Source organism: Tympanuchus pallidicinctus, unplaced genomic scaffold (assembly GCF_026119805.1).
Source record: "Tympanuchus pallidicinctus isolate F22 unplaced genomic scaffold, pur_lepc_1.0 scaffold4, whole genome shotgun sequence".
In the NCBI taxonomy this organism is placed as follows: Eukaryota; Metazoa; Chordata; class Aves; order Galliformes; family Phasianidae; genus Tympanuchus; species Tympanuchus pallidicinctus.
The window spans coordinates 11,743,684-11,765,958 of NW_026294758.1; the positions used below are offsets into that span (position 1 = coordinate 11,743,684).

Sequence of the window (22,275 nt, forward strand, 5' to 3'; positions counted from 1 at the left end):
TCTCAGCTGGATATGCCATTCTTCAATCAATGTGAGATGTGTCAAAATTGAAATATGAACACTAGATGAGTATACTAATTATTTAAATTCTTGTCATTGCACTGGTAATTGAATTAACTAATTGGCTTAAAATTAATCAACAATGAATTGAAAATATATTACTTATAGAAATAATAATGCATTTGTTACATGGTTAGCATAAGAATAACAGGAAGCAAAAAGGCTGGTTTGTATATAACAAGTGCAAGGTCCTGCATGTGGGTTGGGGCAATCCCAAGCACAAATACAAGGAGAAGGATTTGGGAGTGTTGGTTGATGAAATACTCAACATGTGCAGGCAGTGTGCACTTGCAGCCCAGAAGGCCAATGGTATCCTGGGTTGCATCAAGAGGAGCATGACTAGCAGGCCGAGGGAAGTGATTCTGCCCTCTACTCTGGCCTTGGTGATACCCTGCTTGGAGTGCTGCATCCAGTTCTGGAGGCAGGGAGCTGCTGGAGCAGGTCCAGAGGAGGGCCCTGAAGAAGATCAGAGGGCTGGAACATTTCCCCTACGAGGAGAGTCTGAGAGAAGTGGGCCTGTTCTGCCTGGAGAAGAGAATGCTCAGAGGGGATCTGATAGCGGCCTTCCAGTATGCATGCAATGACGGGACAAGGGGAAATGGTTTTAAACTGGAAGAAGGGAGATTAAGACTGGATGTCAGGAAGAAATTCTTTATTGTGAGGGTGGTTGCCCAGTGATGCTGTGGATGCCCTCTCCCTGGAAGCATTCAAGGCCGAGCTGGATGGGGCGCAGCCTGGTCTAGTTGGAACTACATGATCTTAAAGTTTTCTTCCAAACTAAACCATTTGGTGATTCCTTCAGAAACTCAGGATATTCACTGATCTTTTGTAAAAGACAATCAGTGGAATTTTGCATATTTAAACATTTCTCTTCTTTTTTATGCTGAGACCAGTATTATCCATCTGCTATGAATTAACAGGATGTTAGATTAGATGGCCTTAGTTTTCCTTCCAGGACAAATGTTTAGGAGATTTCTTTTATCACAATTTTTCTTCTGCCTGTGGGGTATATGGGCCTTCCTAGCTCTATATATCCAAGTATTGATCATTTGTGGTCCATGCATGTATGATTTGTCAGTGCTTTTTCTGTCCCATCATGATGTTCAGTAGCCAGAAAGAGGTCTGTGTTGCACTAGTCTTTGCTTAACTTCACCATATGCATGAGCTTCAACTTCTACCAGTTTCTACAAGGTGTACAGAGGCTCAAGGTGTACAGAGACTATCAAGGAAGCAGACATTTATTTTTTTGCTTTGAGTTCTGGAAATGTCTTAAAATATGCAAGTTTGTCAGACAGGCTAACATGGTGTTTCATCCAGAGTATTTTTTAGCCCTAGGAAATTACTATTTTGTATACTGTAATGCTTGATTGGAGGAAAGAAATAATAAATTCAGATACCACATTAAATCTCCTAAATAGTTTCTTTAATGCTCTGACTGGCAGACCTTAAATTTGTAAGGCCTCAGCTTTTGCCTGGAGCTCTCAACTGGTAGGGGATGAGCTTGAAGAGATTTCTCTTCATGCTCATTCTGCAGTTCAACCTCAGTTGAGCTTTTTTATTTTGTTTTCTCCATATGTTATTGTTTTAATAGGCTGGAGTTATGCAGACATCCTTTCTTCACTGCCACCTCAGTTCACAGATATCTCACTGGAAAATGGGATTTTGTTGTTGATAACTTCGGTGTATTTTTAATCTTTTGAAAACACTGCACAGAAAGGTGCCAGTTTCCAAGTTATTTTCATTGCTGCCATGGTGTGTTGTTTTCTAGATGCTACTATTAGCATAGCATTCCTGCTGTGAGGCTGACTATATGAGAAGTTCCATGCATCAGGAGTACCAGCAGTTCTGCTTCTTGCTAAATTTTTTTGAATATTGAGACTTTATACTTCAGTATCTTTTTTGTTTGTACACTGCATCTTCCAAGAGTGAACTTATATAGGTTTAAGAGATTACCATTCATTTAGGATTTATATTTTGTGTTTTAAGTAAGGTTTCCATGGAGATTGAAAGGTTGCTACTATGGTTATTCCTTTGGATATATTTAGTATTTATGTATGATAGCATCTCTAAATTGAGTTTAAATACTGCATTCTATTAAGCATTTTAAAGCTGAAAAAAAAAAAAAAAGTAGTTTAAAGGAAATGTCTTGCTTAAAGATGCAGTGAAAATAGAAATGATTAATCTTCATTATTAGATATACAGGCAAAATACAGAGAATAGCTGATAATTTCATTCTAAAGAGGAGGAAAGGGAGAGAGCTGTTTTGTGCATAATGCCTCTAAACCCAGATGATCTGCTATTATCAATCTGTTAATTGAAAACTTTGAGGGGTGAGAGTAATTCCTTCCAGTCCCTTGCTATCTTTTAGTACTTAAGTAAGTCTCTGATTGTTCCTGTGGATTATCCCCAGATTCAACCATTTTTTACTTGTAAAAACAGTCTTGTTACTTCCATTGCAGTGCTTTGGTCCTCATCCTAGTGAAAGAATGTGGAGGAACTGTGAAATACGGAGTAAAACGTCTGTGTTATATTTAATTCTCTGATTTCTCTGTGTTTATTTAGACCTGTATTTGGATTAAGTTATATATTTTATATTAAAAGTGTATGAATAAATATCTCACTTGAACTTCTATATACCCTTATTCATTTCTTCATGAATAAGATATGTGAAAAGATGTGTGAAAACTATATATGCTAAGTTACTATTTCTCAGATCTTCTGCTGTGCACTTTACTTCAGGGGCAGATAAGTAATGAGGAGGATATTGTCTTTAGAGGATGTTCTGTAGGTGTTGTTTTTTTTTTCTTTCAGTAAAGGATAATGTTTTCAAGCAGCCTTCTCTCATAGTATTTCACTTAATCAATTTCATCATAGTTAGGAATTTTAGAAGAGTTTTGTAAAGGTCACTGTCCAAAGTACACTGACTTTTAATGGGATTTGAGTGATGAATTCTTTGGTATATTTAAAAATTCATATTCAGAGTTCTTTGTGCAGTAAATAGGTTCAGTTTTTCTTTTAAATTAACCTTCCATTTGTGTTAGTTTTTTCTACTAATTTAGTTACTCAGACACTGAAACTATTTAATATTTTTCTGTGTGTTTTATAGAGTGACAAAGCAGGTGTGGACACGCACACATTGAGGAACTAATGAAAGAAATTATGTTGATCTAATAGCATTGAGAAGAGATAGTGTTTAGCTGCTGAGGATACCTGACCTGTAAAAAAGTCCCACTTGATCCATTATTGAAATAATTTCTTACTATTAGAAACCTGTAATCCACTTCCTGTAGGTCACCAGTATCTCTTTATAAGAGCCTGTTTTCAAAATTGAGGGAGACAAAGAATGTTGCAACAATTTGAAGGTAGAAGATGAAATAAGCAAATTAGTTAATAGTTCAAATTACTGAAGACTTCAAAATCTCAAGAATTAATTTATTGAAATCATGAGCTGCCAGTAGAAGGAATACTTCTACGGAGACAGCTGCCAACACTAGGAAATGGTATGGAGCAAAGGAAGAATTTCCTTTCTAGCATATTTACTACCAGGCTTTCTGTTGTTGCATTAGTATGAAAACCGTTTCATTTTTCCAGTGATCACACATTAGTATGCACAGTCACATTAGAGGGACATGCATGTTCCACTGAGATTTTTACATCACCAGCCAAGCTGGGCATAGCATTTAAAGGTCAGCTAGCCCTTTAGTTCTCTGAACTAATGTTCTGCACAGTGCCTTAATTGCAATTCAAAACTGCCTCTTTCAAGTTAGGCAGTACATGCTTAAATGTTACAGGAATACAAAGAAGCATCAGTGAGATGTAGATTATACTCCCATGCGCTTTCTCTCTTTCACAAAGAACTTTCTGTTTACTGCCTCTAATCCTCATGACGGCAAAGAAATTGGGTTTGAATTGTCAAAGAAAGTATATTAATAAAACTGAGGAGTGGAGGAGGTTGGCAATACACATTATTAAGTGATAGCTGTAGATTGCTTAGATAAGCAGCAGTTTAATTTCTTTTGTTTTATGTAAGACATGCAGGTTGCCAGTACTTCAAGGCAATTGTTGGCATGAGGCTGCTTTGAAGGCCGACCAGAGTCTCTCAAAGCAGATAGCTCAGTGCATTGTGCTGCTCTAGCCACTGGAGGCGGTATTTCCCTTGCTGCCTGTAAAGGCTTGCTGCTGATGATACTATCTTCAGTGGATTCAAAAATCTGCAAATCTGACCTGTCGACCATTCTATGTAAATTTGTGAGAATTGTACACTCATATGGGTGTGAACTTGACTTCAGTTCTGAAAAAGCAGTATTTGAATCCCTCCATAAGTGCTATGACCAACACTTCTCATCTTCAACATACAGGGATCTAAAGAACCCATGCCAGTAACGTGCAATGCGATCCACTCTGCCAATACGTGAAGAGGAAGGAGCATTTGTATATACTGAATTAACTTTTTCTTTTTTTTTTTCTTTTTTTTTCTTTTTTTTTTTCCTAAGGCACAAGAGCCGTTGCCGATGCTTTCACTAGTATTGTCTTTATGTTGTAAGAATTGGCACTTGAATGAGAATTTATTGACCAGGAAATAGGGAAAGCTTGTGACTGCAGCTTTAGGCCTGTTCACATGACTTGCCTGTGTAACCCCTGCAAGACTACAAGTGTCTGTACACAGGTCTGTGTGAGAAGTCTGTCCTATTGCTGTATTCTGCTTGTTTCCACTTCTTGTGATGGAAGGCTCTCATATCTTGTTAGTGGCATAGTCATCAGTTGCAGAACACAAACTTGAGATGCAAAGAACTCAAGAGATAATATGTTTTCTCTGTCAAGTCTTCTTACTGTGTACAGAAAAGCATGACTGTTGCTCTGCTGAGATGAAAAAGCAAACCAAGGTCAGCTGCTAAATGGCATACTGCTCTCCTGTAAAACAGAACTTTGACTGGTGTGGCAAATTCTTAAATTTGTATATAGTCAAGAGATCTTTAGGAACAACTGGAGTTGTTTTGAGGTCTCACAGACTTAACTTTTCTTTGGTATGGCCCAGAAGATGAGACATGATAATCTGGAAAAAAAGCTGTTAAAGCTAAGAGAAGAGTTTTGTGATGAAACATTTATTCAAAGTCAACTAAAAAAAAAAAAACAAAAAACAATCCAAGACAAAATCCAGGCCTTTTAAATCCACTTTTCTTTAAAGAATCTTCATCGGATATATTACAATTTTTTTCTTTCCTGTCTGTTTAATGCAAAATGTCTGTCTGACCACTAAACGATGGAGTTGACTTTCAAAAGAAGGTCAGGTTCCTTACAAAGGAAATTTGTGTGCTATCTCCTGAAATACTGTAACAGCTATTTAATTCTGACAGCTTGTCAGTCTCATATTACTATTTCGTCAAGTGTGTGGAGTTGGAAAAAACTCGTGGGCAAACTCACTATTTTCTCTCTAAACAAACAATTTTTTTAACCAGATGAAATGTACATATTTATGGCATCATTATAAATTTTGCTACGGGTAAAAGTAATGATGGAAAGCAAATACCTTATTAGCACTGCAAACACTTGGGCAATCAATTTTGGATGTTTGTATCCTTCATTGGAAATTAAAGTTTGAAAGGCATTTAAAGTTGCATGATTTACTTTAACAGCCTAAATGTTGCAAGGCTTGTTCAAAGTATAATTTGTAAGAAATCTTGAGAAAACTGGAAAGCACAATATAGTGTGGTATATGAACAAGGAAACAGAAGATGTTTCTATCAGAGCAGGAATTGAATGGAAGATGTTTTCCAGTTGCTTTTCACCATACATTGAACCTTGTCAATATTAATGGAAATGAGTGTTCCATTGGTATACCTGCCAAAACTTCACAGCTTTTTGTACTTGGGCAAATAATATTGCTCTTTATATCATTCCAGTTTCACCAGTTGATCAGTGAAAGGCAGCACAAGAGAAGACAGGGGAAAAAAAATGACTGATGCTTATTCTATATGGGAGATAAAAATTCCTTTTTTTTTTTCTTTCAGAGCTTCACAGCAGAAGTTGTGCTATTTGCACAGTGATAGGCAAGTAATAGTTGAAAAACAGAGCAGTTTGTTACAACCAGAATTCAGTTTGTTCTCTTCTTTGCCATTTACTCACTGTTTCAGGGGTGAGCATTACGTGCAAGAGAGTGCCCAGGAACTCGCCTGCTTAAAAATGGTTAGAAACATTCTACATATTAGAAGTCTCTTCCTACTTAGTAATTTCACTAAGCAGAAATAATTGAATCCTTCATCCAGATCAGCACTGTGCACTTAACCTTGATTGTTGAAGGGGAAGCACGCTGATGGCATTTTAAAATAGTTATCAGCAGGCAGGAAAGACTTGGAGAGCTTGTAAGCATTAAATGGTGTTCCCCATCTTGATTTTAGTTCTTTGTTCTGAGTAGAATATGATGTTACTGCTTTTCATCCTTAGGAAGCTAAATTGATTGCTTTTTGCTAATAAGCGGAAATAAGGTCTGCTTCAGAATTATACATGAATTCATGTAAAGAAAGGCATCTTTTTCTCTTATGCTTCAGCATTATTACCATGCCAGGATTGCTGTACCTTTCTCTGAATTCTCCTTTTGCAGGTCATGGCCTCAGAAATGAATCAGATCACTAGGATGGAGTGGCATAGATGACGTGTGTTCACATATTAAATAATAAGTTGTCCTTTATGGCAGTCTCTGTAGTATTTTGCCAGAACAGCCTATAACCTTTTATTTTTATATCGTGTTATGAACTTTGTTGTTCTTAACTCAGAAGACCTGTTACCAATCTCCAAAATTCCTTGGCTGCTTTTATTGCTTTATTAAGCTTTATTGATTTCTTCAAGGCTTACAGGGTAGGATTATGGAGATTAGTCTTACTGTCAGTTCTAGAAATATCAGATCCAAAAACCTGGCATAAGGATTCAGCTAGTCAGTGTCTTCATATATTTATCATAAAATACAAGCTATGAAATTCCATTTTTGGGGTGACAGTAGTGGCTGGCAGGGCAGACTGCAGGCATCCTTTGTAACACAGAAATTGCCTGAGAATGCTGAATAGAACCTATGGAGGAGCTAATCATATACCAGAGCTACTTGTCTGTAGGCTGCCTGATTTTGGCCAAAAGTTTTACTCAAGCTTTATTATACTTTTTTAGATTTTTCACTTGAAAATAAATGTTTAGATTTTCCTTTGAAGAAATTATATTCTCAGTGTGCATGTGTAGTTAGCCTCTGAAAGATAAGGGTCAGAAAATGTCAGAACAAAGGTATCTTTTCACACCACTGTATTTAAATGCAGTGATATTTTTTTTTTTTATGTGTACACACAAATTATGTATCTGCAGAACAGTAGTGAACCATTCATAATAAACAATTCCAAGTGACTGAGAAGTTCACACCAGAGTTTTCTGTGTGGATATGCTCAAGAAGTGTTTTAGTGCCTGTATTACTCTGGAAAGCAAAAGTGAGAGTCAGACCAACAGAACTTCTTAGTTGTCAAGACCCAAAAGTAATTTCCAGAAGTATTACTTATTTGGAACACAGTAATTTGTTTCATTTTGTTCTTGCTTAATTGTAATGTGTTTATTGCCAGAATAACAAAAATGGCGTAAGCTTTTCATTTATGGTTGCATTCATATAATTACACTTCTGGGGTAAATTATTCTCAGATTTCAGGGAAAAAAAAAGGGTTGTATCACATTCTTTGCACTCATTTTCTATCATGTGGACAAAGAGAATGAGTAAAGTTGTAGTTAGTGTTGTTCAAATAAAAATGTTTTTGTTTGTTTTTCCAGTAAAGTTTTATCTTTTGAACTGCAGCTACATCTAGCAGTGTAATGTAACTCTACAGGGAGAAATTAAGTAATGCTCCATATATTTACAGCTAGATAGTTTCATGTCTATGTTCATTTCATTGTAACGCATCTGCAGTCCTTGGTCTGTGTCTCATATACAAGTAATAATGGTTTATTTAACAAAACATATGTGGCATTTGGTAAAATCTGTAAAAGCAAACAACTGTTTCCTTTACAGGGATTTAAGTCAACTTTGAAAATTCATTTAAGCCAATAAAAGGCAGTTACTTACATATACAGGGAGACTTATATTTTAAAAAAAGATATATATATATATATAAATTATATATAAAATACATAAATATATAAATATTTAAAAGGTATATATAAAAAGATATATACATATAAAAGGTATATATAAAAATATATATATACCTTTTAAATATATATATATATATATATACCTTTTATATGCCTTTTATATATATATATATATACCTTATATATATATATAAAAGGTATGCTGCATATAGAATTGTCCTTAAAAAGCAACTGCTAGGGTTATAATGGCATATGGTGGGGGAAAAAAAAAGAAAAAAAATGCCAATGAAATTGACCAGCTGTTTTACAGTCAGGTTGAAGCTTCCTTCTTGAAATAGGCACCAACCTTTCTAAAACTCAACAAGGCTAGAGTTTAACCTAGTCACGATTTGAACTGGATTTTCTGTAGTATCCAAAGGTCTAAAGGGGAAAAGTTCACTTCTGCTGAATGCTTCAGCTATTGTCCCTGGTCTGTTGCTATAGCTCCTGCTTTTTAATCCTCCCTTGGCCTCAATCCTTCAGCTACATGTGCACATTAACTTAATTACCTTGAGTTCCCTCAGTGGAATCCAAGAGTACCAAGTGTAAACCTACACGCGTTTTAAAGTTGTGTCTTCTGTCTTCATCATTTTTTTTCAGTTTCTTTGAGCTGACATTGATGTCTTGCAAATAGACACTTATCTCACTGTATTTTTAATCTGCTCTTGCTCTTGACTGTCAATAAAATGTGGATGTTGTTAACTACATGTTATCTACTAAATGTTTCGTACAGAGAAATCAAGGTCACGTTTTTGGAGTTTCTGTTCCTTAATGGGACCTTCACAAAGCTTCTTTTCCTTTGAGTATTGGTCTTTCACTGCACTCTGCCTGCACTGCCAGATTTCGCAGTCTGAATGCGGAACCTAGCAAAAGCTTTTCCCGAGAACAGATGAATTTATGTTGCATTGTAAATCATCAGAAGCGAGAGGAATACATTCTGGTCATTCAGGGATTATATTGATAAGGCTGGCATTGCCTCCTCTGAACTCAGTTCAGTCAGTTGATGTGAAACTTCTGAACTGTTGAATGTTCATTGCAATTCGTGGGTGTTTATTTCCCATGGCTTACCACAAAAACATTGCGGCTCACATGCTGAAAGCTGATCTATTAGATTCATCTTGTCTATGTGCAGCAGACCATTGCTGACCAGATGTAAAAGATAACAAGTTGTCATTATGTAATGACTTGTATGGGCTTCTTCAGTTACTTAATGGCATGAGGAAAAGCTTTTTCTCTCAGAGAGCGGTCCGGGCACTGGAGTGGCCTTCCTAGGGAGGTGGTGGAGTCGCCATCACTGGCAGTGTTCAAGAGGGGCGTGTGGACGAGGAGCTGCGTGATGTGGTTTAGTGCTTGTGGTGGCAATGGTGATGAGGAGACGGTTGGACTGGATGATCTTGTAGGTCGTTTCCAACCTTTCTATGATTCTATGACACGGGAAAAAAAATGATAAGAACAAGATTGTGAAACTTAGTATAAATATCAATTTGGACTGGTGGTTGTAGGTTTTACTGGTTTCATTAATTTGCCAGTGATTGAGAATATCTTACCTCAATAGCAATTTACAAAATAAATATTATTCAGACACTAAGTTTGTAATGCATGCTTTTCAACAACTGTTCTTTTAAAATTAGGTAATGTACCATGGATATTTATTTAATTTGCTAATAAACAGTTGTAGAAACAGTTGACCACGTATGCACATGCATGTTGACTGTACATAAGTTTGTATTATGACAAATTTCTATCACTGTTGTCCATGTAATTTCACACACGTTTACTTTTTTTTGGAAGCTGACTGTGGACTGTACAAAAATAACAACCATCCTGAAAACAGTGCATCTTGTCATACTTTCTGTTGTTTGTTTTTTTTTAAAAATTCTGTAATTGAAATTTCTGTTATGTTTTGTGTTACTGTCAGTTTTTTATTTTAATAAGCAATAGTTTGATGGAAATGAAGTAAATGATTTACCAGTACTCTATGGGGGAGTGTGAAGCGTTAGTTTCTTACCAGTGAACTCTTATAATCTTCTGTGGATTTCTAGATAAATTGTCACTGTAGAATAGAAATAAGCCAGGAGTTAGAATGTGTGACGTGGGTTACTCATATAGTAGCACTGTCTGTAGTGGGCTGAGTGTTTCAGAAATACCCACAGTTTCAATTTGCTGTCATGGGCAAAACAAAATGATTGTCCTGGTTGATGGTGTTGGGTATTTGGTGTTGGTAGGAGAGGACTTGCACTGGTCAACCTGACTGTCCTCAGTTAAAGACATCTGTTTTCATTTTCTTGGCAGACCAATTTTTAACATGAGAAATCTGAAATGTTGCTTACAGGAAAGAGGGCAAGACTGTGTTTTATTTTGTTTATAATATTTTCTTGAGGAATATGAAAAAGGTGTGGAAATGGCTCCATAGCTTAATATGTGTTAATGTGTTAATATTAAATCTTGCCATTAATTTGTCACTTAAAACAGTGGTTAATTAAATTTACAGCTTAGTGCCTAACAGAAAGTAAAAAAACTAACACAGTGGGAGAAGTTGCACACAGATGTTGAAATGAAATTATGGTTGTGTTCTTCCATTCATATCAGGATCAATATCAAGGCTTTCTGTTCCCATCAGCATCTTCTTGAGCTAATTACTCACATTTTTCCAACTTCTTTGTGCAGAGACCAAGTAAGAAACTGCAGCTGAAAAGAGTGTTTTCTGCAAAGAATATGAAGCAGTTCTTAGGAAGTTGTTTTTTGTTTCTTTTTTAAGGAGTAACTGTATTGCTGATCAAAAACATATTGCTGAGAAAAGCCCTATGCAAGCAGAAGGATGAAGTCTAAGGCAAGACCCCAGCTGTTCCTTTCTTTCTTCAAAATACTTATTTTAGTTTAAATGGCACCTGTTCAAATACAGTGAGCTCTGAAGTGACATTTTGAAGGGTTTTGTTTGAGAAGACAGTGAGTGACATTATGAAGTCGCATTATGAGTATATTTTGTGTTTTTCAGTCAGAGAAGGAAAGTCTTTGTCATTGCTGTGAACATGTTGTTCTACACCTTCTATTTGAGATAATCTCGGAGAAAAGAGTAATTCTGTTGTGTGCTAGTTGCTCTTGATGAATAAATAATTTGACTATAAGTATATTCCGAGTAGAAGTCTGATTTCAAATCCTGATCTCTGGAAAATTAAACCATGCCTAGAAACCTGAATGCATTTTCTTGATCACCTGCAGAGGTGATCTGTGGAGACACTATACTAACTAGATTTGCTATTCTGCAATAGGAACAGTTTTCATTTCTCCAGTATTTTAGTTAGATGAACTTCTAGGCAAGAGCAGCTTTCTACAGTTAAGGAGAAAAAGCCTTGAGATTCTTTTTTTTCTTCAATAAGAAGTATTTAACAAACTGGGAATGAAAAATGGAATTGGGATGTGGAAGTAGGCCTTCTGTTAACTTCTGGAAGTTAAACTTCTGAGTTTTCTTGGTTGCTTTTTTGCTTGGTTGCTTTTTATTACCACCAGTTGACCTCAGACTGCTGCTTTTCGTTTTCACAAATACTGCAAGGGATTCAGACTAATACAAAAGAACATTAAAATAATAGGGTCCATACGGTGTCTTTTGTTGTAGAATTAAATCAACACACAGCATATTGGACAACTTATTTTAAACAAAAACATGGCAAAAAACCTTAAGTAGAAGCTTCTGAGTTTCAGATGGATTTCTCTGCTTGAGATGTTCACTTTTTTACTGCTGTCTGTTGCACTGGGGCCATTTCAGGGTTTAATCTACACATTGTGACTTTTAACTCAGGGCTGCTAGTGCAAAGCAGATGCTGTTTTCTGGGGGGCCTCTATTATTTATTCCAAAATAGTGTTGTCACACACCACTGTAAGCCATCTCTGGTCTGCAAGTCTGCATACTTCTCCAGGACCTCTGGTTTTTGAGAGCAGTGATTGCAGGGCACTGAGTGAAGGATCTCCAAGAAGAGCTCAGTTGCCTCAATTTCATTTCCACCCTCCATACAGATTTTTCACAAATGGCTGTCAGAGAACATAGATCTGGCTGACTGATCGAAAGGTTAAAAGCACCAAACTTGAAGGTAACTTTCAGAGCCACATAGTGGCTTTAAATGCAGTGAGTTCATGACTGCTGAGAGTGATTTTAAATGGATAGTGGGTTCATAAAAATTCTTTGGATACAAAGAAAAACAGTTCTGCTATTTTAATTCTAAGGATTTCTGAATGATGGCATCTTACATTTTATCATTAGCAAATTCTCAGTATTGAGAGTCCCTTAGGACAAAATGTCATAGCATACCTTCCCACAACAGTGCACACTTGATCTGTAAAGGTCACGGTTGTGTGCATGTGTTGATTCAGGAAAGCAGGTTAAAATGCTGCTACTGCCAAGAAAGGAAATCAGTATCTTTTCCTCCAGGGGGTCACATACAGGTTAAGCATGTAGAGCGAACTGATTTATATAAAGCCAGCTAGCACTGCCTATCACATAACTTATCCTTCAAAAAATTAATTCATGTAAATATTGTGTCTCTATTGTTTTTTACTGAGGTTCTAGACAAGAATCCTCAGCACTGGAAGCCAAATGCTGAAACGGAATAATACTTCCCAGTATTTTTTCTTTACATAATAAATATGTTGAATGTTATGAGAAGAAGAGTTTTTAATTTTATAAAATTTGGTTGGCTATCAAAGAGACATCATAACCAGTGGTTTCCAGCCAAACTGCATTTGCAGAGAAGTGATAGATCTCTTGCCAGCACTAAGGAGGCACTTCTCACGTTGGATGTCTGCATGTTCTTTGTGGGCAGAATGCAGTAATTTTCCTGAAAGTAGATGTTAGAAATTCTATAGCAGAAATTGAAGTTTTTATATTAACTGTGTCACCACTTCCAGCAGCTGGTGTTTTAACAGGTAGAGTTAATGAGGGTGAGTGGTGTTGTTTTTGCTCTAATAGTTTTCTTTTGTGACTTATTGTATGCTTTTTTCCCTCTCTTTTTTTTTAATTACTATTTCTAATTAGGAAAGAGAGAAGAAAAGAAAATTTGGATAATACATTACATGTCTTTATCACTGTAGTAAGGACCACTTATTATTCTTGGTACATTTCATTGTATTGTTTTCTAACGTGGTGATAAATCTAATCAAATGGTTATTTTGATGTAAAAATAAAATTTAGAAAAGTACCTGATCACAATGTAGGAATCTTGCTGGAGGAGCAAAAACCAAACCAAACCAGAATGAACAACAGAAACAAATAATGAAGTGCTGGCAACTTGAAGACTTAGAATAGTATCTGTAACCTTTTTTTTTTTGTTGTTGTTTAACTTTTCTAACCCAACAATTTCAGAAAGATAAGCATCCTAATTATAAAATACAGGGTGTCTGATAACAAGTCATTTGAATTCCATTCAACATTATTAATTAAAAAAACAAAACAAAACAACAAAAAACCAAAGAGGCATAATGTTTTGATGCATGAAAACACATAGGAGACAAAACACATTAAACTATAAATCCAAAGAACATCTAGTTCAAACCCCTGCCAAAGCAGACTCCCTGGACCAGGCTGCACAGGTTAAGTGTCGACATGGGTCTTGAATGTCACCAGAGAAGGAACTCCACAACCTCTCCAGGCAGCCCGTCCCAGTGCTCACCGTGAAGTTCTTACGCACTTGGTGTGGAACTTGCTGTGCTCCAGTTTGTGGCCATTTCTCCCTGTCCTATCACCTCGCACACTGAAAAGAGTCTGGCCTCGACACTTTGCCTCCCACACCTTAGATATTCACAGACATTGATCAGGTCCCCTCTGAGTCTTCTTTTCTCAAGGCTGAACAGACACAGGTCGCTCAGCCTTCCCTCATAAGAGAGTTGCTCCAGGCCTTTATCATCTTCGTGGCCCTCTGTGGACTTCTCTCCAGGAGATCCCTGCCTTTTTTGTACCAGATGAAGATAATAGTCATTTCATTTTATATCTTAAGCATTTAACAAGGAAGTTCTGAAAATTATTTTCTCAAATACAAATTAGATTCAAAACGACTGTATGATTCTGAGGGCTCTGTGATGCAATCACAGAAAGAAATGTAACAGGACTCTCATTGTAGTCCTGTTGAGGTGCCGTCTCTGGAATGAAAAGACAAATAAAAATGCTGAAATAATAATACTGGTAATACCAGGGTTGGAAACTAAGGTTAAAGTTACCTATTGTAACTCCATGGATTCTATAGACATAAAGAGTATTCATCTTTCTGGCAAACTTATTTGTAGTTCACAGCCTTAATAACACATCTAATTTATATTCTGCTCTGTAAGCTGCAGAGCTATAGTGCAATAAATGAGGATTGTTTAATTTTGCAATAGAAAGTGATGTCTTAACCAAAACAGAAAATGTGCTGGGGAGGTTATAGGACAGTGAGAAATTCAGCGATATTTAAGTTAATTAAACTTTAAATTAATTTAACTGAATTATGTGCAAAATCTCCTTTTTTATTGGAATATGTGGGAGTATACCCACTGTGTGTGTATGCAAATGCATGTACATTAAAAAGTAGATAAGAACTTGATGTGCACATGACATCATAATGCCCATCTCCAACCTAAATTAGTTCATTTATAGTTGAAGATTTGCTTATTGTTAAGTTAGATATGCCCCTATGCAAAATTTTCAGGATAGGAACTGGAGGATATATAGCAAGCAGAATGGTACATTGTTCAACTTGTTAGTCTGGGGTCTTGGTAGTCAATAATTACTCTTAGAATTATAAGATACTCCTAAAATGATGAGAATCTTGCTAGTGCTTCTGGAGGCAACAAAAGCAATTACATTGGAGAGATGCTGCAAAATACTGAAAGCAAAAAGCTATACTGGGATTCTTTTTCAGGACTTGATTGGCTTTAAATACCATTGTGGCCAACTGTTATATTTGAAAATGTAATATGTTAAGCCTGTGAGTCAGTTTTCCTTAAATCAGTGTGGCTTATATGTAACTATATTGTTGGCTGATGAGAGCGAGCAAACCCATTTTTACAGCTCTGCACAGTGGATTGCTAATGATAAGCTATCTCAGAAGTGACATTGTGATGTGATTAATGTAATTGAAAAGCATATATGGGGGAAGGAAATGTTCTTTCTTGCAGGTAGACAGTGTAGTCACTGAGTAAGGAAACCTGCAGAAGAAAAGAAAAATACAGTAAATTATTATCAGGTTTCTGAGGTTAAAACTGTGATTTCACCATTTGAAACAGAATACAGGGACTGGAGGTTACATGAACCTGCAACAGCATTAAAAGTTTTGTGAGGCACGACAGAAAGTGTGTGTGCATGCATGCCCATTTGTGCAGCACGCAGAGGAGGTAAGTCGAAGGACAGTTACATAAATGGATGAGGAGAAAATCATTCTCCTAAAGTTTGTAATTGGAAGAAATCATTATTTTTATAGTGCTTGAAGGACCTAAATGCTTCATCTGCTGGATGCACAAATACCTGGGAAAATGAGTTTCCACTGTATTTCTTCATGGGAGTGTTACTATTTGATAACTGCGGGTGTAGCATTTATAAATACACAAACTGCAAAGTCAAACCAAAGGGGAAATGAAAATCCTTTTCACAGCTACCTTTGCTGGAGTCCCAGTGAGCTGACAGGTCTGGATTGTCAGGGTCCATTCTAAAGGGAAGAGCAGGCCACTTTGTGCAGCTTCTCTATGTGGAAGGATTCTATGCTAAGAAACACCCACCTGTCTGCGTTCTCTTTTTCCCCCAGTTTCTGTAGTTGGCATGAGATGCTGCATTTGCTGTCTGTGTGACAGTACACTACTGTCTTGCCTTAAGACTACATTATTGATGACGCACAAAAGTTCCCTGTTGTCCTTACAGCCTGACCTCCTCCAGAAAACCACAGGGTCTATGTAAACTGATGTCTTGAGAAATGCATGCAAGCTTTTATTTAATGGTACATTAACTCTTTTTTTCCAGACCATTCAGTCCTTCAGTGTGCCCTCTCATCTACATCATGTGCTCTTGGAAAGTGAATGTTTTGCCTATTTTTTTGCTCAGGAGTTTTATAGCAAACTGATTTCATGATCATGATCTTTTTTTTGTTGAATCTGAAAGTTGTTGAAACACTTGAACTCAATAAATTGATCTGTTTCATATCCCAATGCAGAATGGGTGCTGCAGATAACATTTACAAAGGCCGAAGTACCTTTATGGAAGAACTGACGGACACTGCTGAGATAATAAGAAAAGCAACTTCAAGATCACTGGTAATTTTGGATGAACTGGGAAGAGGAACTAGCACGCATGATGGAATTGCTATTGCTTATGCTACACTTGAACATTTTATTACAGATGTAAGTAGTCAATCTGACATGCTTGTGAACACTTTTTCAGCCTGTATTTTTGCGGGTTGACTTTGACATGGTCTGTGTTCCACTGCTGTAGAAATATGCTATGTCTAAACTCAGTGCAAGGGCTTATGTGTGAAGAATACCAGTGCTAAGTTGTGTTTGAAAACAAATTAAACCTTATGTGTCAATCTCTTTATTGTAGGTGGAGTCACTAACGTTGTTTGTCACTCACTATCCTTCAGTTTGTGAGCTAGAAAAAGTGTATCCAGAAAAAGTTGGTAATTACCATATGGCTTTCTTGGTGAATGAGGAAGAAAGTGCTGAACAGAAAGGTACCGTATAAATTTATCTGATATTCTGGCACTTCAGGCAGAGGCAGAAGTTGTAGTAGCTGCTGTGTACTGCACACACTGAAGTATCAGTCTGCACTCTCAATTTTAGAGGCTTGAAAACTAAACAATCATTTCTCTTTCACAGTTAATACAAGGATGACTGAGCTGGGTCAGATCAAAGATTCACCCAGCCTAGCGTTCAGCTTCTCACGGTAGCCAAATAACTGAGGATTAGGGAGTAGGGATTAGGGATCAAACATATGGCAGCTCTCTCTAAAAGATCCCACTATCACCAAACATTTGCTGGTTGAGGGGTTTTCTGTTTTGTTGGTTTGTTTGTTTTTGAATCTTTGGATTTATTTTTAATGAGGTCCAGCCTCCCTTTGTATCCATGTATACTTTTAGCATCTTCATCCTGCTGTGTCAAAGAACTCCAAAACTGAACACTGCATTATGAGAAGAACCACCTCCTCTTGTTTATTTTGAGACAGTTTTGAAACATGTAGTTTCAGTTGATGGTCCCAGTTCTTGAATTCAAAGAGAATAATCTCATAATCTCTGTTTCCTGTTTCAGTCCCATGCCTAATTTTGTATGTTGCTTATCTTAATCCCATTCACCTTTGTTTTTATCAGACAGGAGAGTCACAGTGGTTCTTCTTGTCACTGTTGGTGTGGATTAGATAGTATTTTCAGTGCAGTCTGTCACTTTACTGCCTGCCTTTTTTCTCTGTTTGGTAATGGATAAGGTAAGCAGCTCTGCGTGATGATCCTTTCCTCAGTCTCTCCTCACAGTGGGAACTGACTCAGCATTAATTGTCTGCTAGCCAATTATTTGCAAAGGCAAATAATAAAGGCCTTCCTTGTGGATCATGGCTGCTTGGTTTTTAGAAGAGGACACTTTGATGCAGGACACTTCTCAGAAGCATTCTGAAAATCAACATAGGGTTTATCCACTGTGTTTATTTACTCACACAGCTTCCAAACTTAAACCAGATTTGTGATGTAGAACTTTCTTCTGCACAAAGTTCTTTGGCTGTTTTCCTGATATTGTTGGCTTTACTCAGACATTTGAAAATTCTGTTCTTATTCTGGTTTTCCCATTTTGCAAAGTAATGGCATGTTCTCTATATCACTTCTAGTTTTTTGTTTAGTTGTTTTGTTTTGTTTTGTTTTAATTTTAATTTAATTAAACACAGAAACTCTTTAGCTTCAGATGGAGTTTTTAAAGGGAGGGAATCTTGAAATCTGGAGGGAAATTTTATCTGTTATATTCTGATTAATTTTAAAGGCAGGGATTCCTGAAATAGGTGCTAACCAGAGCTGAGATTGTTTAAAGCACTGTTGTCCTTAACGCTGTCTGGCAGCGCCCATGTTTGTGGTTAAAAGCATCGACATACAGCATATCTTTTCACAGATAATTCATTAACTGACTGTTCATCTCTGGTATTCTCAGGCAATTAAGGTGATGCTCAGTACTTACTGTTCCTTATCTACTGTGTTTCTGAAACCCTGCACTTTATTTCGTAATGTGTTGCTTCAGCCTTCTTTCTTTCAATGTTTATTGGCCTAACCCTTCAGGCCATATGTAATCTTCACTTTTAAAACTCCAGGAAGCAGAACATGGGAGCAGCAGCATGTCTACATTTCTTACTTTGCCTGTATTTTTGGCTCCTATGTCTGTGGTCTTAATGTTTTAATTGTTCTACTTAAGATGAGATTTATGGCACATTTTTTGCCAATCTTTGGCTTGGAGCACTCAGATCAAATCAGCTTGAGTCATTAGCATTTATGGAAATCTTCAGTTCCCAAAAGCTTACATTTTCAAAACAGAAGAATGAAGGACAGTGACCGACATCTTATTTTTTCTGCTCTTAACACAAGGCCTAGATTGTGCAGAAATTTATTTAAAAGGATGCCCGAAGAGAAAAGGGAAGGGAATAACCAGATTTATTGTGTTGGCTCTTATATTTTCATCTTATTGCCATGGAATAAAAGAATTCACTTTGGGCAATTTCACTTTGTATTTGGGCTTCCATAAGAACCTTCTGAAGTTCCTAAGCTACTGGCAGGCAGCTAACATTTTGCTGTGCTGTACAGATAGGATCCTGATTCATGACTGCAGGATTATGGACGCTTCCTTTATTGTATTTCATAGATATGAGTTGTAATATCCCAGTTGCAGCATAACTAATGAACCTGACATAAAAATACTCTTTATGTTTTATACACACACACCCATGCACATGCTTCTGTCTAATAAGACACCTGATAAAACTATAGTAAAACATTTTTTTCCCACTGACTGTGTACAGGCAAAATGTGAACTCAAGGAAATGTTTTTATTTTTCATACATTCAATGAAATTAATATCACAGGGAGCATCAATGATAATAAAACCAATTCTTTGCTATTTCAGGCACTGGATATACTGCATATTATAAATAAAACAGAGGGACCTGATTTTTGTTTTTTTTTTTTTAGGATTTGAAGAGGAAGAGAATCCTGAATTTATCACTTTTCTTTATCAAATAACTAAAGGAGTCACTGCAAGAAGCTACGGGCTAAATGTTGCCAAACTGGCAGATATTCCTGAAGAAATCTTGAAGAAGGCAGCTCACAAATCAAAGGAGTTAGAGGGACTGGTGAATATGAAAAGGTGAGAACAATCAGGTGTCCTCCAGGTGTGAATGGAAGTGCATTTCACTCTGAATGTACGTTAAAAAGAGCCATGAAAGCTATTTTACATATATAATATTCCTTCAGGAAAGAGAAAGTGAAACAAAACTTTCAAAAATACTTGATAAATTATGCTATCAATTTCTATTAAATCTTTGGATTTTGTGATAAGCTACCGTGTCAGAGGTTAATTGCTACCCACTGAATCACGATTCAAAAAGAAACATCAAGAGCACATTGAACTAAAGCTGGGAATATATATATATATTTTCTTAAAGCAAATACTAGCAAGCTTATTTTTTTAAATGTATTATTGTCACTTTTTTTCAGGAAGAAATTCTGATAGATATATTTGAAGTACATCTACTAATATCAGTTTCTCTTGTAACACTGATGGCGAAGATATAGATAGATTTAATTCATAACACATATTCACTTTTAAACTTCAGATTTTATTTGCATGCTACAGTGGTTGCTCCAAAAGTAATACCTTCTAATTTATGATGTTGGCTCATGAGGTCAGAGGTGGATATTGGTGGGATGACAGTAGGAGTTGAACCTTCCCACCAATACCCTGCTAAATGTTGCTGTGTGACAAATGGCTGCAGAGGAGCTGTCTGACAGAATGGTGTCTGACAGGGAAAAACTTATGAAGCAGAGGTGTATCATTGAATTTTTCCATGTAGAAAAAATATGGCACTCATAGAGGTTCACTGTCTCTTGGTAAATTTTATAGAGACCAACCAGGGCAGACTCTTGCTTATTGTTGGCAAAAATGGTGGTGACTGTGTTGAAAAAAAGAGTGTTTTGGAGCTGAGAATTTCTTTTACAAGTAACGTTCTTTTGCTTTTTGTATCTGTTGTAGTTTCCATGGAAATAAATAGGAAGCATTACTTTCAGAGCAATCTGCATATAATGTAGAGATAAATGCTGGTATTTTTGTGTTTTTGCTATTTTAACTTAAAACTAAATATCTGTTATAATTTAATGCCCCTGAAACAAACCACATTTTACTGAAAGTTGAGATTTTAGTATTTCTTTGAGAACCAGGTTTCATTTAGGAATGTGTGTGCCTCATCTACTCAACTATTCAGGAAAATTCATGTGTATTAAATAGCATCACCTTTTTAAGTCCTGTAATATTATGCACTTATTTCAGGTGTAAACATATGCATAGTATTCATATGCATTTCCACCTTTTGTTGTTATTCACTAGTTGTTAGTAGGTGCAGACAGTTTTTTGATGCTAAATAATATGTAGTGCTTAGCACTGTTTTTTATCCATTCTTAAGAAAGCAAAATAAAATAAAATAAAAAGCTCTGTGGAAGATTCATGACAGTTTGTGGGGAAAATAATGTGGTAGCTTTTGCTTATTGGGAATAGTGGTCCATTATTTACAAAAGTAAAATGCCAAATTACTAGCAACTCCATAACTCTGTTAGAAGATATATAGGATTCTAGATCTAGAAAAAATATTTTCCAGAAAGGTGAGAATGTGAGCTGGAAGGCCGGAGTTATTGTGTAATATAATTTAGAAGAGAAGTAATAGAATGTGACAGTGTAATTTCCATTCTGTCAAAATCACAGGGCAGAAATAGAGTTCTAGCATGCCTCCACTGCCAAAAATGCAGATAACTGTATACAGAACCTATGAGCAGTGAAAATAGTATGTCATGATGTAATTAGAAGACCAATCTGCAGTGCACAGTAGGGGTAGGACCAGGGCTGAGTGGGTAAGCATAATTACAGGACTTAATTGTGTGACATTTTTCAGCTTTTCAGTGTGTACGCTGCCATCTGCATTTTGGTTTTTGGTGTGCAGTTTGCTGGTGTTCTTGCAAAGGAAAAGAATAAATATGTCACCCGTGCCTGCAGTGGGTCCTTCACCCTGGCTGGTGGCTGAGGCCTGAGCCCTGCCCGAGCCTCCTGCCCCACCGGAGTGCACAGCTTTCTGGATGCGATCCAGCTGGAAAAGCCATTTCTTCACTCCGTGCCATACCAGTTCAGCTGTCTGATGTGTGAGGAGAGCAGGCGGCGCTACCTGGTGTGGGAGGGAGGAGGTGCTTCCTTCAGGCAGCGGGGTGAGGCTGCGGCCCTGCCGCCCACAGCATCAGCTCCACCTGAAGGTGGGTTCGTCTCTTGAGAGACAGGGCTGTGCACAGGGTGAGGCACTCCTCCACACAGCCGTTGCTGAAGCACTGGGTTCGACCTCTTCTGGGTCATTCCTGCAGTGCAAATTTTTGCCTATTCTCCACTTTCTGTTATCGCCACAATGTGGAGATTTCAGGGAGGATCCAGAGAATACAAGATGCTCATAGGGCTGGAGCACCTCTCCTACAAAGATGCTGAGGGAGCTGGGCATGTTCACTCTGGGGAAGAGAGAGCTGCAGAGAGACCTCACTGCAGCCTGCAGCGTTTGAAGGGAGATCATAATCAGGAGGGAAATCAACCGTCTACATTGTCTGATGGCAACAGGACAAGGGGGAGCAGCTTTAAATTTGAAGAGGGGAAATTTGGGGTAGATACTGGGAAATTTTATCACAGAGAGTGATGAGACCCTGGCAGAGTGCCCAGAGAGGCTGCAGATGCCCCATGCCTGGGGATGTTCAAGGCCAGGTCGGATAGGGCCCTGGGCAGCCTGGTCTACTGCTTAGCCTAGTGATTGGCAGCCCTGCCAGGGCGTTGGAATTAGATGATCCTTGA

At 37.2% G+C, this 22,275-nt stretch overlaps 1 protein-coding gene across 1 annotated transcript in view; it reads left to right on the forward strand.

Annotated features, from left to right (window-relative positions):
- Positions 1 to 22,275, forward strand: part of MSH3 (mutS homolog 3) — a 110,073-nt gene that overhangs the window by 86,376 nt on the left and 1,422 nt on the right. Inside the window, exons 21-23 of the mRNA XM_052700656.1 lie at positions 16,380 to 16,566; positions 16,766 to 16,895; positions 19,377 to 19,551. Coding sequence (XP_052556616.1) covers positions 16,380 to 16,566; positions 16,766 to 16,895; positions 19,377 to 19,551 — 492 coding nt within the window. The remainder of the gene's footprint in view (positions 1 to 16,379; positions 16,567 to 16,765; positions 16,896 to 19,376; positions 19,552 to 22,275) is intronic.